General features: G+C 36.9%; 1 protein-coding gene across 1 annotated transcript in view; it reads left to right on the top strand.

Annotated features, from left to right (window-relative positions):
* DIDO1 (death inducer-obliterator 1) overlaps positions 1-12,265 on the top strand; it is a 58,203-nt gene extending 45,938 nt beyond the window's left edge. The window contains exons 16-17 of the mRNA XM_044663877.1: positions 8,310-10,700; positions 10,965-12,265. Coding sequence (XP_044519812.1) covers positions 8,310-10,700; positions 10,965-12,001 — 3,428 coding nt within the window. The 3' untranslated portion in view covers positions 12,002-12,265. The remainder of the gene's footprint in view (positions 1-8,309; positions 10,701-10,964) is intronic.
* The last annotated feature ends 7,379 nt before the right edge of the window (positions 12,266-19,644 follow it).

The following is a 19,644-nucleotide window of genomic DNA, read 5'->3' as shown; positions in this document are numbered from 1 at the left end:
TTGATTAGTAAGTTCTTTCAAAGTATCATCTATTCTCTGGAAATTCATTCTAGACAAAAAAATTGGAATATTCAAAACTGCTTACAAATTCTGTTAATTACTTCTCAGTAGTTTTCATTAAGTAGTTTTTATTCTGTTAGACTAGTTGGAGTTTGCTCATCCCTTACAGGAACATGAACCTGTGGAGAACTGTTGGGAATTAACCTCTGAACTCAACTCTTAAGGGGATATTGGAAAGGAGATACATTAGTTCCTATACACAACTTCATTTCCTCAAACACCATACAGTTGAAGAAACTAAAGTTAGAGAAGTAGCTAACTAAATAATTAAAGACTAAATTATGGTTATAACATTTCTTAGAAAATGCTCATAGACTATTAGGGTTAGAAAGTACCTTAGAGATGGTAAATGGTAATTTATGTAAATGGGTAAAGCATCTGGAAATACATATACATTAAATATTTTCAGATGACTGTTTTTGGATAAGGAGTGCCTATAGTTTCCCCTAGATTCCTAATTTCTGGTGCCAAAATTATATTACTGACATCCAAGTCAGCTTTAAAATCCTAATCTATCACTGGCCTTTTCTATTCCCCTGTCCAGTGTATATTCCTCTATTTTTTTCTGATTTAACATCTTCACATTTCTGGAAACCATACAAAAGGCCACTAAAATGGATCCCCATTCAGTCGGTGGTGGCAATAAAAGTCCACCATTATAGTTCTTATGAGATATGTTCTGATCTTGCACTGTGAAAACTATAGTTCGTATGACCTCAGAAAAGAACTTGGATTGTATAATCTATTCAATTTCCCTGTTTCTGAGGTCCAAGCTTACTTTCATCAGTGGAGACCTGATCAGAGATACCCAAGTACAGAAACTTGTATGCCCTCATTCATATTTGGTTGGTGGGGATTGCTTTTTTATTTGGGGAGCCTTGTCAAAATATGAGTTTTCTTTATATGGTCATGTCTAGAGTTAAGTGCTTATAGCTAGTGTTTACATTATTTCTAAAGACTCACCCAAATGCTATATGGTTCTTTAAGTAAAATATATTTTAAAAGCAAAACACTTGGCGGCTTCATTTCTGCTAATATAAGACGGAGAAATGCCATCTGACTGGTGAGTCAGAACTTGTGCTTCAGGTTCCCACTGTCTGATTCTAATGAAGAGTGCTGGCTTTCCTGCTAGCCAGTAGAAATGAAAAGTTCTGCTTTCCAGTCCTGAAGTGTGAAGAACAAGAAGCTGGGGGCTTACTTACCAACCATCTTTGAAGAACCTCTGGTCAGTCAGTAGGCTAGAGACAGCTTCTTATAGAATACAGTTTAATTTGTAAGTTTCTCTCTCCCCTTAGTCTCCTTAGTCTAGACATTTTCTCTTATAACTGAAGTATGTTCACACTGTGAAGAAGAAAAATATATTTTTTTCAACATATCTCTGGGAGAAAGTGGGTTTTTGGTAAAGTTGCTGAATTTCTACTGCCCAAAATTTTACAACTTTTTACCAGGCATTGACTGTGGATCCCTACATGCATCATTATTTCACAAATTAATGATATGTGTACAGACATGAATGTTTTTTTTTTCTCTTAATATAGAACAAAGAATTTTGTATCTGTAATCACATGAGAACTTATGGAATCATTTTAAGATATTGATAGAACATTCTTGAATTTTTTTCTCTTTAATCTTTTTTCCCCCCCTCTGTTTTTGAGATCTAAGTTTTATGTGAGTGTTTTTAGCACTTTTTCAGAAAAGCTGAAAGTAAAGGAGGTTCTAAAATTTGAGGTTGTGAAAATGAACTAAAATAAAGTTTATACATTTTAAAACCCTTTAAATTTTTTCAAAATTAAGCTTGCCAACAGATCTTGTCTTTACTCATCAATGTATTTTTGGACTAAATTTGTGATTTCCATTGGTATAGATAACTCCCAGTGAGGAAACTTCCTTTACCAGTATAAATTGCCAGCTGCTTTGCAACTTGTAATCTTAAAGAGTTGCATGAAGTATTGAGAGAGAGAATGATTTTCTCAGCCACTGTGTCACATGCTAGGCTTTATTAAACCCAGATAGATCCTTCTGAATTTTAAACTAATTTTCTATCTACTACATTATGCTACCTCTTCAGCAGTATACACATCAGTTTTATACGTATTGCTTTTATGTCTTTTATCCCAGGCCCAGCTCTACCTGCTAAACCAATACCTAACACTAGACACAGTACAAATATACATTGTGTTTGAATTTAGGGTTACATAGAATTATGTACGTTATCTTAGCAAAAAAGCAATAGAAATCTAGTCTGTTAAGTAAACCTTTTTTTTTAAAAGAATATTATTAGTCAGATCATAGTTTGTAGAGGGAGTTTACCACTATACAAAATCATTTCATATACTTTCAATAGTACTTTACCTTTGTAATATTTTCCACTTTTTTTAAACTTTGAAAATTAACAAAAAAACATTTAGGAGAAAACATAGGAAAATAGTATTCTTTTGTTGTTTTTCATCAAAGGCTATCTTTAGTCCTTTAAAAATGTGTTTGGTTTGATTTAAAGATGGGTTCATTAAATGTAATCTTAAACAAATAGTTTAAAAATATTCTCCAGAAAAAAATTTGCCCTTTATTTTAAAAATGTTATTCAAATGAATGAGTTAACTGAGTAACTTTTCTTTGACACTGCCCATCCTCACTTTATCCAATAATTCCTGTGGTCTCTATTTCAAACATGATCACCAATATTCAATGTTCCCTTTTCAGATGAATACCCCGAAAGCCAAGCAGTTTCAACTCAAAAGTGCAAAAGAATAGCTTTTTAAAATGCAAGTACATATTACCTTGAGTCAATTTGATCTTTCTAAATACTTATAACTGCTGGTTTTGGCAACATTGAAAAACAATTTGAAAATATAACTTAGTCAGATGAGTGAGTTCTACAGAACTGGTCAAAGTATATTAGTAAAGCTCACATGTTAATAAATGAAACTTATGTCTTAAAGTTTGCCTATATTTGAGCTGTATTCCTTGAATGAGATACTCTAGTTCCATGTTAGTGAATGCATGGCACATGTGCCTCTGCATGCTGGAGGGAGCTGCTCTGTTCCTCTCCACAGCGCCTAAGAACATTTTTCACATGTCCTATCCCCCCCTGCTCAGTAGCCCAATGCAATGCTTCCTCCCTCCCCATCTGGGGAAATGCAGGGGAATCACAGGCAGCATGCAGGTATAGTTTGGGCACCCAATCTATAAAAGGTTTGCCAACACTGCACTAGTTCATAGATTCATTTTCCACCATCTTAAGCCTCATTTTAATCCAATATGACCTGAAATGGGAAAAGATACACAATATGCCAAACCATCACATTGATATTTCTGATTGTACAATAATAATAAGGCAATATAATGACTTAGCTTTTCAATTCAAGATGTCAAAAGCTACAATTTTTTTTCCCATGTTTTGTCTGGCTTCTTGATGAGTAAGATATAGTGAATGGGTGGATCCCTCATCTACATATATATTTATATCTATATATGTGCGTGTGCATGCACAGACACATATATAGAAAAATTAGAGATTTTTTTTTTTGTATTCTGACATTAGCTAAAAGATTCTGTGAGTGAGCTTTTTTCAGGTAAGCAATCTTTTTTTCCAGCTCTTATGTATATATGTATTAATGTACCTACACGAAAGATTGTAACCAGACTTTTCAAATAGCACTGAATGGAATTTATTGCTCTTTCTCCCTCTTCAAAATCAATAAAAATGTTTTATGGAAAGTGGTCACTGTCTCCTTAAATTTACATAAAGTAGGTGTTGGGTAGCATACCATATATCCATGGCCTTAATATCAACAAAGTTTCTTTGTCTCACACTCAGACTTTTATAATCAACAAAAATACTTTTCATATTAGCACATCATAATTCTCAAAGTATAGAAGGTGATATTGAGAGTAAGCACACTTCGAGGCTTTTAGGCATTGGACTTCTCCGGCATTCTGGTGGACTGACATCTGAATGAAGATCACGACTTCTGTACTTTACCTGAACACCACAATGAGTCACATTGATTCCTTACATATTTTGGGGCTTAAAAACTGAAGGGGACGGGAGGGGAGGAGACAATTTCCACTGTCTATTTGTCATTTCCCTTTAACCATTTCCATGTCATACTTGATTATTGCATATAACTTTCCCACACAATTTCTGTTCCAGCAGGTACAACTAATTTTGTTTTGATAGGTTCAAAGTCATGTACAAGTAGAGTAGTAACCAATTATCCTATGGTGGAACACAACCAGTTAGATTTTGGAAGGGTGGGATGGGGGACAGGAAGAAGAAACCTTCATATCATTGTGATCACTTTAAAGGAAGAAGGAGATTCAGTTATAAATGCATAAGCTATTTTAAGAGAATTAAATGCACAATCTTTCCTTTGTAATTATTTAGAACATACAGTAAGGGTGAGTTATAACCATCTTTAGAAACTTCAGTGGTTTCCCTTTTCCCCTCCATTACACCTCTCAATACAAAGGATGCCTATTTTGCTGCACAGGTCTAGTACTGCTACTTACTTTTTACCTTAATGAAATTAATTCATCCATGCCTTTGAAATAATACCTGTGTGATTTAAGATTCTCTTACATTGAACATCCTCAGTTTTCTTAATCTGTAAAAAATCTAGTTTTTAAAATTTTCACATTGTCTTAAATTAGAAGCAATCCTCTATGCAAACTTAAGTTAAACATTCATTAGATCCAAAATTAAAAGGTACATACGATAGATACCAAGTATTGGCCCTTTTATTTTCAAGGGGTTTAAGTAGATGGGAAGTAATAGTATTGCCCAGTCTCATTCCAAAAGCCTTCTCGTATCTTTTATTTAGAAATAATTTGTGGGGTAATTTTTCTCAATCAATAGCTTCGTTTCACCTTTTTAAAAAAATAATTCAAAAACAGTTCTCAAAAGGGAGGTGGTAAGTAGCAGTCTTCATTTATATCTATGGAGAAAACAAGTTTGGATTTTACAAATCCAAAGAGGAACGAACCTCAGTCATCTGGGACTAAACCAACTGAAGTTTTAACTCCCTGGTTTTAGTTTTCATCTTTTAAAATAAATTAGAATGTTAAACTTTTTCCATCAAATTTCTACAACTTTTCAAAATAATACACTTAATTTTCCAAGTAATAATGAACATAGTTAACAAATGGAGGGGTGAGTAGAAAAGGGCTCCTAGAAGTAGGAAAGGAAAGTTGCCTAATTAAGTTAAGGCCAAAGTGAAATTCTCAGTTGTATGCTATATCTCAAAGGCTTAATTTGGGGGAAAAATTTGTATATTGCTATAATCAATTTGAAATTCTTTTTTGTTTGTAGGCCCAAAGGCATTAAAAACAGTTGTTAGTGTAGATAATGACTTTAACTACATTTAGTGCATTTCATTTATCATGAGTCCAAAATATGAGAGGAAAAAAATGTTCAAAGATGCTGTATCTTAAGAAAGCTTCAGATCCTAGAACTAACTAGATTGTATCTTTTCAGAATTGTACATTTGGATATGTATGACCTACATTATTAATAATGGGCAGAAAGCTATTGAATCCACCTTCATTATCTCCAAATTATTGCAGTGAATATATAATAAGACTTTAAAAGTTTTATTTTATTTTAATAAAACTTCTAATCATTTGAAAGTTCACTAAGTTTTAGGAACTCTTATTTACGTTTTAAGTCAAAAACTTTTAAGTTATATTTAAATGGATAGATGACAACATTTCAAGAGATTAAGATCACAGGTATACTTTAAATCTAGTATAAAATATGAAAGCATTATATAGAAATAAAAAATAACACCTAATTTGAGAGCTTGTATTAAAGTTCACTTCTATGCAAACACGCAGAAAGATTTTTTGTTACAAAGATAAAATAGATTTTAGGTTCATTATTTTGTTTATTCTTAGGAATTATTAGGGAGTGTTGTCATTCTATAGTATATTCAACAATTATAGTTCTGGTAAGTTGAAGAGTCAAACCAGTTGGCTAGGTTACATTGTTTTTTGGTGTTTGATCAAATGTGAATCTGTACAAAAAATCAGATAAAATAATTCCATTAGTTATAGATTTACTGCACCTAAAATAAAGCCTTTTAACTTGCTAAGTAAAGTCCCTCTGGTTCTGTATTCAGGATACTACTAAATTTTTTTTCTCCCAGCTTAGTGTGAATCATGGCTCATCTAGACTTTAGTATGTGTTCTTTGGACCTCTATTGTTACCTGAAGATTTCAACAAAATTTTTATCATTTCCTCTTTTTTTGTCCTGGTCTTAAGTATTTGAGAGCAATATTTACCTACTGTAATGTTTACCTGTTAAGGCCTATTCTTGTATTATGCACAGTGAGTGCTCAAATAATTTGGTTATTTTTTGGATACTGGATTTTCCAATAAGAATTAGAATATGGAAGTAACTTGCAGAAGATTTGAAGGACAGGTTGTTCTCTACATAATGTGTATAATAAGCTTTAGTCCCTTCGAAAGTGGGGAAACATACCAGGCTAAAGCATATCAGTATCAGATGCTAAGCACTTATTAAATATCAAAATTTGATACTACCAGTGTTTTAAAAAAAAAAGTAACTAAGGCAAAACACAGCCCTCAGCTCTTGGAGTCTTTACTAAAAAATATTTAGTGATTTTGCCCAGTACCTTAAGAATTTCACCCAAAAGTAAGTGCAGTATATATGGGGTGTAATATTTGGTATGTAGAGCCTGATTAGCTAGTATACCACATATATTTCTCTTGCCCATATTTTCTCTGACTTTTGACAGATTTTCAGAGCCATTAAGAACTCCATCAAAGGTAATAGGCCTAAGAACACTTCAGAGGTTTTTGTTGGCTGCTCACCTGAAAAATTCTGGTGAATTAGAGGGACAAAATTTAAATAGGTAAAATTAGGTGCTCCTATATGTAAATTTTATCTGATTTGACCTTTCCTATACTAATAAAGAATTTGGCTCCAAGGAAAGGGGTCATATGATAAGATACAAATGGTTAGTTCTCTGTGATGATGATGTTAATGTTACTGATCCACCAGTAGGCATGCGTTTTTAAGGGTTCCCTGCCCACATTTCCTCTAATGGGGACTAATAGCCAAACTAGCCATATTTCCTCTTCCCCTCCCATCCCCCCTCTCAGTTTCCTTTTATAAAACAAACTCATTTGAGTTATTTGGATTTAGGGATCATTCAACATTCATGGGAGAATGTTCCATATGTCACCATTACTAAGATTGTTGATTCATTGAATTCAAATCCACCACTTTGATTTCATCGTTTCCATTTTCATAGATAACCAACAAAGGCTAAAAAGATTATGCTTTATGAAATTACAAAATAAAATCTGAAAAGCACAAAATTCAATTTATTTTTTCAAACATACATAAAACATCTTGGCAATACTGATTTCCAGAAATCAACATTTGTACTTTTTAAAAACTTATTTTCACATATTATGGAGTTAAATCTTTGCTTACCACTGGAACAGAAATTTTTTTTGCATATTCCACTATTGCTCAATTTCTAAAATGCTTTAAGATTATGGAAGACAAATAGAAAAAATGTTAACAGTAAATATTTGATATTCATCTTAATTTGTTCTTTATACTTTAACCAAATGAGACTATATGTAAAGTGTTTGGCAAATTTTAAAGTACTATGTACATGGTAACTACTAGTACTATTATTGCTAAGCCCTAGTTTAGAAAAGAAATTTATACTTCCAAGAAAGTTACTCTATATTAGTAAAAGCCTTTTTCCTGAGCTTTATGAATAGATGCCATATAGCTGACTGAGAATAAATCATACATTAATTTTTAATATTTGTACTTTTAGATAGTTTTATTATATCAGTAGTTTTTTTGGTATAAATACCAAGAGCATGACAAAGCACTAATTTAAGAAGGCACTTGAGTATTGGAAATGTTCTGTGGTTTTGCCTTTTTTTCCCCCAATGTGGACTATTATTAACCTTTGAGGCTTGTGATGACTATAACATATTTTAGAGTGTTTTGTGTGCCAAATGTTCCGATGATTTACTTTCCTTCGACTTGTGCTGCAAATATTTAATTTTTCTTAATAAATTTTAGAATGTATGTATTCTCTAACATAAAGAGTGCTTTGTAATATAAAATTGTAGAACTTTTCATATACTCACTAATAGTTTATAAGTAGAGATTCAAGACTCTAGAAGAAGAAATTATCGTTAAATAATAAAACTTAACTTTCATGCATCCTAAAACATATATACTTTTCTCCCCTAGGTCTTGAGTCACCACGTCCAAATATAATACTGGGATTAGTAATCTGTCAAAAAGTAAAGCGACCTTCAAATGCTGGAGAGTTGGATAAGATGGAAGAAAAAAGAAGCAAAATTCAAACACAGGAAGAAATTGAAGTTTCAGTCTATCCCAAAGGAGTTACATCTTCTCAGTCAGAAAAGAAACAATCAAAATATCAGCTCTATTCTGCAGATGCTGGTGTTAGTACCACACCACCTGGATCCCCACCTCCACCTCCACCTCCACCACCACCTCCTCCACCACCCCTCCCGGATCCACCAGCATCATCATCAGTATTAAAAATTTTGTCATCACTTAAAACAGGGACTACAAACACCACAACTCCATCAGTTTCATCAGCAACTATTACAACTACAACTTCCTCCCCTGGTAATTCATCTAGTTCAAAAACAGCTTCACCCCTAGAACACATCTTGCAAACTCTTTTTGGAAAGAAGAAATCATTTGACTCGGCTACTAAGGACAATGAACTTACTTCAACTTTAAACCAAGAATCAAAGATGGATGAAGGCGTTCCAGCGACTCCTTTGTTAGATCCAATTGTCCAGCAATTTGGCAAAATGTCAAAAGATAAATCTCTAGAGGAAGAAGAGGATGATAGACCATATGATCCTGAAGAAGAGTATGATCCAGAGAAAGCTTTTGAAACTCAAATTACTGAAAGCGAAAAACGATATGACATTGAAAAACCTTCTGAATTATCAGAGAAAGAAGATGTGGCTTATGACCCAGAAGATGAAACTATTTTAGAAGAAGCTAAAGTTACTATTGATGACTTACCCAATAAAATGTGCACAGATAATAAAAACTCCACAGAGAGGCCATCTGAATATGTGACTGATATCTCTGCTCCCTCTTCCTTAGTAGAACAGCAAAAAATGCTAGAAGAGCTAAATAAGCAAATAGAGGAACAGAAGAGGCAACTAGAAGAACAAGAAGAAGCACTTAGGCAGCAAAGGGCTGCAGTTGGGGTTTCAATGGCTCACTTTTCAGTGTCAGATGCATTGATGTCACCACCTCCAAAATCATCTTTGACAAAGACTGAATTATTTCAGCAAGAGCAACAAACTGCAGATAAATCAGATTCAGCTTCAACATCAAGTCAGTTAGCTCATTCAGGAAACCAAAGTTCAGATCTAAGACAAAGTAGAGATCCACGACAGGCTAGGAGAATAGCTACAGAGAATAATGAAAGTGAAAATTTGCTAAAGCCACTATCCAGTTCCTCACATAGTGGGACACCTATGAGAGAATCTCCTGCAGTTGTTAATTTGGGTCAATTGCCTGCACCATCACAAGAAGAAAAAGAATTGAATCCAGTTACTCAGTTGGTATACAGTAATGATAAGTGGGTTCCAGGTGAAAAAGCTACTGTTATTGATCAGGATGGACAAAATGATAAAAGTGAAAATTCAGACAACACAGCCAAACATCACTTAGAAAATGCCCATCCATCAATATCAGAAGTTTCATCTAAACCTTTGCGAAAAGTACTCCTTCCAACACCTCCCAATACATCTTTTCAACCAAATTTCCCAGTGCAAAATGATGGGCAGACTTTTAATTCACCAGCTGGAGCAAGCGGCCCTTTCTCAAATACAGTATTTTCATCTCAGGAAAAATCTCATAGTTCATCCCAATATGAAGATAGGAGGAATCCTCAGTTTTTGGAAAAAAATGATTCCTCAGCTGTTCAGGATGAAGGAGAAAGAGGTTCACAATCCAAACTTGATGATAACAGAGTTCTCTCATTTCCTTTATCTGGACAGAAAGGAGGCCCAGCTCAATCACAGTTTCAGGGACAAAATGAACCTACATCAAGGAATTATGGAGCAACTTCAGGACCTCATGGACCCAACTTTACAGCCCCAAGGGGACCAACACCTCAGTTTTCAGAAGAGAATAATTCTGGTACTGACGGTCAAAGAGGGCCTTCATCTGCCAGGTTTGGGGGGCAGAAGGCACCTATTCCTTCATTATTCTCTGGACAACATGGACCACCTCCTTTTGGTGACAGCAGAGGTCCTTCACCTTCTTATCTTGGTGGACCTAGAGGAGTGGCACCATCCCAATTTGAAGATCGAAGGGATCCCCATGGAGAAAAAAGGGAATTCCAAGATTCCCAGTATAATGATATGACCAGCCCTCCACAGTTTGAGGGGCCAGAACAATCTCAGTTTATGGGAAATAGAGGCCCGGCACCTTTCCCATTTGGAGGACAGAGAAGACCTCTACTATCTCAGTTTAAAGGACCCCGAGGAGGCCCTCCTCCTAATCAGTTTGGGGGTCAAAGGGGACCACCACCTGGCCATTTTGTGGGGCCAAGGGGTCCCCATCCCAACCAATTTGAAGGCCCTCGGGTTCCCCATCCTACTCAATTTGAAGGCCCTCGGGGTCCCCATCCCAACCAGTTTGAAGGTCCCCGGGGACCCCATCCCAATCAGTTTGAAGGTCCCCGGGGACCCCATCCCAACCAGTTTGAAGGTCCCCGGGGACCCCATCCCAACCAGTTTGAAGGTCCCCGGGGACCCCATCCCAATCAGTTTGAAGGTCCCCGGGGACCCCATCCCAACCAATTTGAAGGTACCAGGGGTCCTCATCCCAACCAGTTTGAAGGTCCTCGAGGTCCCCATCCCAATCAATTTGAAGGTCCCCGAGGCCCAGCACCAAACTTCATGCCAGGACCAAGGGTTATTCAACCACAGCAATTTGAAGAACAAAGAGTAAATTCACCACCAAGATTCGCAAACCAGAGAGGTCCAACACCCCTGCAGTTTGGGCCAAGAGGAGCTGCTCCATTTTCAGAAAAAAATGAACAGCCTCCTTCAAGATTTCACTTTCAAGGGCAATCTCCACAGGGTATAAAACCTGCTCCAAGACCACTACTTGAACTTCCAAGCCATCCACCACAACACAGGAAGGAGAGATGGGAAGAAGCTGGTCCATCTGCTCCTTTACCAACAAATGTATCTGGACAGGCCTCAGAATCAGAATCACAATGGCCATCATCTGATTTTCGAGATGGCAAAAGTCATGAATATAGAAATCAGGCTTTTGAAGGGAGACAGCGAGAAAGATTTGAAGGAGGCACAAAAGAAAAGTCATCAGATGAACCTGAAACTCAGCTCTCAGAAAATAGACAAAGCAGAGGTTTTGAAGATAGAAGAAGGGACCGAGATCATGGGAAACCTTGGGAAAGGGAGCGTGGCCGAAATTGGAGTAGAGATAGGGAAAGAGATTGGGACAGAAACAGAGATTGGGAAAGACACCGGGAAAAAGACTCTAATCGAGACTGGGACAAAAATAAAGAAAGAAATCCAAATAGGGATAAAGAGAGGGAATCGGAACGCAACAAGGAATGGGATAGGAACAGAGAGAGAGGCAGAAATAGAGATCGGGACCGTGAAAGGGACCGAGACAGAAGACGAGATCGAGACAGATCAAGAAGCAGAGACAGAGATCGTGATCGAACAAGAGAAAGGGACAGAGAACGAGACAGGGACAGAGAAAAAGAGAGAGAACGAGATAGAGGAAAAGACCGTAAGGACAGAAGTAAAAGTAAAGAAAGTAGTAGGGATTCAAAGCCAGAAGAGCAGAAAGAAGTTCAAAAACCAGCTGAAACAGAAGGTTCATCAACTTCTATTCAAACATAAATATTTGAGAGTAATTACTCCCCGTACTTATGACGTGTGTGTGTGTAAATATATATGAAAAAGACTTCACATGGGATTTACCTGTATATACTCAATGTTTGGGGGGGGGGTCTCTTTTAAAGCCAGCCTTACAAAATGTGTTCAAGGAAAATAGTTTCTGAAACTGCTATGAAATCAGATGGAGTGGAACCATTCTGGACTTCAACTTACTGTAATTTTTTGTACAATATGTTTTCTTACGAAATTTCACATCTTTACAATTCTGAAATGATTTTTTTACTTAACTCTTAAAATTTCCATTTAAAATTAATACAGAAATGGGAAAAAGTATAAAAAGCATATTGCTTTTTTCAGATTAAAAAGTTATGTTTTCCAATAACTTGACTGTATTGTAAAACTTTTAAGGGAACTTCATTGGACCTTAGGAGCCATACCTTTACTTACATCTCACGTGTAGTATTTCTTCGTAATTTTTTTTTTACAGGTTTCATAGTATGTGCTTTACAAGAGGGCCATGTATTTCTGTCCTGTGCTGATTTTACTGTAGGTGGACTGCATGTATTTATGAAGTGATTGTGAAAGAACACAGTATTAGTAGTTTGTAATTAATGGAGTGTTAAGAAATACAAAGCTTCTATCGGTGACACTATCTTTTTGATGTAAAGGATAGTGTTCAACCAGGAAACAAACTAAAAAGAAAAATCTGACTTTTCCCCTTGATTTTTCTGTTGCCTTATACAAATACTGAATTTGATAAAAGTAATATCCATGTCTCAAAGTAGAAATCTGTCAAGCTTTTAAATGTCAGTTAATTAGAAAATGTTTAAATTCTACAAACACAAGCAAAAAAGTTAGAAACCAATTAAGAATATATTTTAAACTGTTTCTTTGATTTGAATAATCAGGAACATTTCGTTTGTAGAATAGTGCTTTTTAAAGCAGTTTGTCAGTAATTTCTAGGCAAAATATACCTAGCTTAAAATTGCTAATATTTGTCAATCTACAATACTGATGTTGTATGTGAAAGTTTACCACTTAAAATGGAAAAATGTTTGCATAAAGTTGAAAGGAAAAATGACATAAGTTGAAGTACTACAAACTAAGTGGAAAGCTTTTTCACTGTGAAATACAGTATACTGCTTCTTTTCATCTATTTTTCAAGTACTAAAGTGTGAAATAGAGAAAACCTTGCTAATTTATTTGACTGTACAAATACACTTTGATAATTTTTTTATATTTTCATAAACTACTTTTGCAAATATAAATTAGAAAATATTATCATTTGCTTCTTGGGGTCTATTACTCCACTTATACATCACTACGGATTTTACAGTTTATATAGGCACAGATTTTTAAGTTCTGAAGCCATCAGGAACTTAGTAATTTGGATCATTTGTATCATAAACCAAGAGTTAGAATGTTAAATTACATATAGGTGTAAAGCTCAAACATCTAATACGATGTAAGTTTTTTTAAAAAAAACTAAAATATTTCTAATTTAAATACACAAATGTAAAAAAAAATCAAGTGTGTTTGTTTAGGTTTACTTGATAGAAATTTCTGTAAATTGTATTTTATATTGCAAAGTATATCATTGTACATTAAAACATGGAACTTCATAGGTTTTTGTTACTGTAATTAGAATAAACATCTACAGAATGTTTTTGAGTCTGTTATTACCTGTACTCTACTATTTTTTCTAGAAAAATTTTGTAGTAGAATGTAATAATTTATTGACTTATTTTTTGGACACCTTTCATAAATTTAAGCTTAGAAAAATGCAAATTAACTTGAATGATAATTATAACTAAAATTTCAGCACATTGATTAACTTTTACAATAAAAACTTCAACCAGAATTCAACTAATCAGAAATCTCAGAATTTAAAAAAATTTACTGCATTGTTTAAGGTAGGAATAAATGAGGGAAGACAAACTCACCTCATCAGTCTATATAATGAAAAGAAAATTTTAATATACCTGTAAAACAGCACGGAGTAGTGAAAAGAGCCCTGACGTTGCTGGAGGACCTATTTGATTTTCCACATTTACTACCTTGAGTCCTCCTTTGCTTTACTTTCCACATCTGCATAAAGGGGTTCAATCTCTTTCTAGTGCAATATATAGCAATATGGCCTATACCCACATTTCTCAGCATCAGACACTTTTTTTCTTATCTTCAAACAAGATTCTTAATCATTAAAGCTTTCTATGGTAGGAAAATGACTAGTAGAGTCTAAATAGACGGAGAAACAATATGTTCCCTAAGTTTTTTGCTTGATCATAGAATCATAAAAGCCATCTAGACTAACCTTATTTGATAATGAAGCATGCCAGTTTCTATGAGATGCGAAAGTAGGCAATAATAGCTAATATCGTTTTAAGGTTTGCAAAGCACTTTATGTAAACTAAATTCTCAACCTTAAGGGGTAGGTGCTGTAATTTACAGATGAGGAAACTGAGTCATGGGGTGGTGACTTTTATGTTCATAGATGATAAGGGAGGTAGTCCTGGCTGCCTATGAAGTCCCAATTTCCAGTAGCTTAAATTTTAGTAGGAGAAATGAAATAAACTCATTGAGGAACCTCACATCTGAAATCTAGCAGAGAACAAAATGAGCTCCACCCCCAAAATGTGGCAACTTATAAATTTCAAAATCTATCCAAATTAGACAATTTCTATTCGGTTTCATCTAATAATGTATATGTTCCAAATAAAAGGCTTTGGTAAAAGGGTTAACCCTCGGCAGACTAAACCAGGATGACACATGACAAAGATTTTGGGTAACTGAAATATGATGGGATTGGACCTATGATTTCATTGGTTATAGGGAACTTAGTTATGAGAAAACCTCTGCAATTTAGGTTCCTAGCCTATGACAAAACCAATATATGTCAGAGGTAGGACTTGAATCCAGGTTGGTCTTCTGACAATTTTCACATTTTTTTGCTTCTTGCCTCCTTTGCCATCTTAAAACACTACTGAGTATTCCCCTCTTCTCTAAAAAGCCCTGTTTGTGCTGGTTTTATTGTTTTAGAAATAAAACATTTTAGTAATATGAAAACAGAGTACCCCAGAAGTCCATAGATCACACTTTGAGAACTACTGCATGCTACTTCATGATACACGATATCTATTTCCACACAAAGAATCATTTTTTTTTTTTTAAATCTTGTGCTAAATTGTGTAGTAGAAAATAGTAATAGCAAAAGAAAGGAGCAATCAACATGGTCTGGAACCATCAGAAAAGGCTTTACAAAGGAAGCTAGCATAGAACTAGACTGAAAACCAGACTAAGGAGGTAAAACAAGTAAAAAAACATATGTAGAGCAGCAGTGACTGAAATAGCTCATTGCTAGACTCATTAGTCTTGCTGAGTTCATCCTCAACTCACACTCGCCACCTATCCAGATTATTGTCAAATAATTTCAACTTTCCAAACATCTCATACCACATTTTTCTCTATTCAGGTTATCACTTCTTATATTTTTAGAAAATTGGGATCATGTCCAAAAAGTACATCTCTCAGTTGTTACCCTAAAGTCCATTACCTGTCTGGAAGTGAGTAGCATGTTTCATCATGAATCCCCTAGATTGAGGTTGGCCATTACATTGAACAGAGTTTTTAAGCCGTTCAAAGTCTTGTTTTTACAATGTTGTTTTCTTGTTATGCTCATTTAGAGCTGAATCAATTCCTAGAAATCTTGCTGGGTTTCTTAGAAAGTGTTCCCTTTATTTCATATAGTACAATAGGATTTCATTACATTCACATACCATAATTTGTTCAGCAATTCTCCCAATTGATAAGTACCCCATCAGTTTCTAGTTTTATATATATGAGTCCTTTTCCTCTTTATTTGACCTAGTAGTGGTATCATTGGATTAAAGGATTAGGATAGTTTAGTAACTGAGGGCATAATTCCAAATTGCTTTCCTATGAACACTGGACCAGGTTCCAACTGCACCAGAGCCTTTTTGGTCAGCTTTGCCAATTTGATGGGTGTGATGAGTAACTTCATAGTTGCCTTGATTTTCATTCATCAGAGAGTAGGGATATTTTTCACATGGCTATTGATGGCTTGGGTTTCTTCCCCTGAGAATTACTTTTCCTATATGGACCATTGCAACAGCCCTGGTCTTTTGGTCTCTATCTCATGTCTCTCTCCACTACAACTTATCTTCCACTCAGCTGACATTTTCCAAAAGCATAGGTATGAGCATGTCATGCTCCTCTCCCCCAACTTTTTCAAAAATGCTGATGAGTAACAAATTACCTCTAGATCAGTGATGGTGCACCTATGGCACACGTGCTTAAGATGACACACAGAGACCTCTCTGTGGGCACACATGCCATTGCCCACCATAGTTACTAGAAAGGTAGAGTAACACAGATGGAGCTGCTCCCTTCCCCTTCTCCACCACACCACCCTGCCTCTCTGCCCAGCAGTCCAATAGAGCACCCACTCCTTCCCCTAAGTGGAGAGTCCAGGCCACTCCCTTTCTCCCTTCCTTATCTGGAGTAAGGAGTGGACATTTGGGGGAGAGGGGGAGAGTCAGGCCATGGCATGGGGTGTCTAAAAGGTTTGCCATCACTGCCCTAGGATCAAATTTCAAATATAAAATGTTCTGTTTAGCATTGGAATTCCTTTTTTCAACTTTGTCCCTTCTTATATTTTACTCCTTTCCATCTACTCTTAAAATCCAATTACACTGGTCTCCTGGCTTTTTCTCACACACAACCCTCCATCTTCCAACTCTGCCTTTACAAATTCTGTCCACCATACCTGGAATGCTTTCCCTCCTTACTTAGCCTCCTAGGTTCTCTACCTTCTTTCAAGACTTGAATCTGTCTCTCTCACACACACTGCTTTTTCCTGTTCCCTCTTTTCCATCTAAGATTACTTTCCATTTACCTTGTATTTGGTTGGTTGGATAACCCAGAGGGACCATTAAACATATCTTGGAAAGACACTGTACATAGACAATAAGCTCTATCCAGAAATGAATTAGGAGAGAACAATGTAGGATTGCTTTTGGGATATTGTACATACTTTCAAGTGAACCTGAATTTCTCCCTGAAACAAAGGCTTATCTTTTTAACATTGATATTAATGTACAACAATGAGTCATGCAGTGTTGCAGTTGCTAAATGATTAAATTTGAGAGTCATCATTGTATATAAATGGGAAATAAATCTTTAAAAAATAAAATTTAGAGTCAACATTTAGGTTATTGGAAAAGTTCATGGTGGGACTTGAAGAAGTTGTAATATATTATAAATTGATAACTATAGAACAGAAGCAACATGTTAGACATGAACAGAGAAACTGAACTGGTCATTTGGCATAAGCAAAGGATAACTGATGACTATTGATTTACATGTCAAGAACCAGAGGTAGCCTCCCTGTATATTGGTTGAATCTCTTGTGGAGGATTTATGGGAGAACATAGACAAGAGCTGAACAAAATGAGAGGATGTGGATGAGTTGCAATCTTCATCAGTGAGTATACTGATGTTAATTAATATACTGGGAGCATATTAGGTGAGATTTCTGTCAGATTTAAGAGGATAATTCAGAAGCCTAGAAATGTGGGGACGTTTTATGTCTCTGTGTAACATTTTGGCTTCTTTTCCCTTAGCTTTGTTAGGCAATTATATCAGTTTTATAATTATGCTAGTTTTTACTTGAAAATTCAAAATTAATTTCTAGAGGAGTATCATAATATGGTGGTTAAATGGTAATGGGGTGCTTATAAAGTTGGAAGTGGTTTTTTTTTTTTTCATAAAATCTAGAGACAAATTTACCATTGGAATAAAATGCCTTCCTATTGCCATTTTAAAACCTTGTATGGATGGGCATTAGCAGAATAAAATTAATGTTTTAAGCTTGTAAATAATTTGAAGGGTTAATGAAGCCAGTCATTTAGTCAGTAAACATTTATTAAGTGCCTACACTATGTGCCAGGCACTGTGGTAAGTGCTAGAGACAGACTCGCACAGACACACAATTAGTAAGACAGTCCCTGCCCTCAAGAAGCTCACAATCTAATGGGGGTAACAACATGCAAAAAACTATGTATAAATAAGTTTTACAGGTGTTAAATTAGAATATTCAAAAGAGGAAAGGTATCAGAATTTAAAGGGATCCGAAAAGGCTTCTTGTAGAAGGCAGGGTTTTAGCTTGGTCACATGGGAAGCCAGTGAAGAGAAAATACAGGATAGATGAAAATCAGACCCAAAAGGTTTTAATTTCGTTAACAAAGAGTAGAAAGGAAACTTTACAAAAGGAAAGCAGCATGTTAACTAATGAGTTTACCAGGGTTTTAAAGAACTGAAAGGGCTCGAGACCACCACCTAGTTCACTACCCAATTTTGTGGATAAAACTGTTACTAGCCAGAGTGGTGACCAGTGCTCTCTCCACACTACATGACTGAAATTTCATTTGCTACATGTAGTAGGCACGTATGTGCCAAACATGTAGTCCCTCCAAGATGTCAACTTAATCTTTTCAGGAGGTTTTTTGGTCTGAAAACTTGACTCTCACTAAACATAGAAACGGGTGAAGCAACTGTTTCTTAGCTGAGGGGAAGGAAAGATAGAGAGAGCTGGGGAAAAGCTTTACTAGGAACGAAGCTACAAGGTAGAAAACCCTTAACTTTTAAAATGTAAAATTACATCAGTACAAGCTGGAATGATGCTACCGCTACCGGGATTGGTATTCTGAGCTTTGGTCGTAGTTTTTTTCCTGAAAGCTGAGTACAAACCACACCAGCTGGCCAAGGCCAGAAAACCTTCCTAGGCCACCTCGCCCAAATCACCTGCTCCTCCCCCTCACTCCCGAGTCTCGGAAACAAAACTACCGCCCAAGGAGACCTTGGCCCCCAGCGGCCAGTGCACGTGGACCTGTCCGCGGTCCAAGGGCCTAGCGTAGCGTAGCGTGGCGTGACGCGTAGGGTCCCTGTCCAGACCTCCGGCCGACGCGAACCACGCGCAGAGACGTTTTCCCTTCCCTTGCTCGTTCACAGCTTTCCACAGCAGCCCGGACCCATGGGCGCGCTCCCGCTCCCTCCCTACACCCACAGCGGCGACCTGTGTGCACGCGCGCGTGCGCACTCCCGCACACGTTCCCCTACCCCCGGGCTAGCGCCTTCTCTACTTAACCTCGTCTCTAGCTCCCCAGCTCCTAACCCAGGGCCCCCTCCTGTTTTTCAATACTTCCTCCAATCTCTCCAGTCATAATCCTCTATCCCCCTCCCCCTTCGTCTTTCTGTGCCCTGGAACGGTCGCGGTCACGGGCTGGTGGGTCAGGCAGTTGGTCACTCCGGGGTGGGCGGGGAATGGAAGAGGCTAGGTTAGCCCCGCCCCCCGGGCCAGTGAGGCGGCGGGTAACGGGGGTAGGGGGTAGGGCCTTGCTGGGGCCTGGGGGGAGGGGTTACCGTTGGCTAAGGGGGCGGGGCAGAGTTGGCGTGCGCACGCGTGCTGGGCTCTGCGAAGGGTGAGCGGTTTTCCCTCCCCCAACGGGAGCTTCTGCTCGCCTCAGTGGGCTTCCTGCGCGCGGCTCGTCGCCGCCGCCGTCGCCGTCCCGGGGTTTCTGGTGCGCGCCGTCCCTCCCTCCCTCGTTTTCTTTCTCCCTCTAGGCGCG

Source organism: Gracilinanus agilis, chromosome 2 (genome assembly GCF_016433145.1).
Source record: "Gracilinanus agilis isolate LMUSP501 chromosome 2, AgileGrace, whole genome shotgun sequence".
NCBI lineage: Eukaryota > Metazoa > Chordata > Mammalia > Didelphimorphia > Didelphidae > Gracilinanus > Gracilinanus agilis.
The sequence above is the reverse complement of the archived record's forward strand: the minus strand, read 5'-3'. Positions and strand labels throughout refer to the sequence as shown.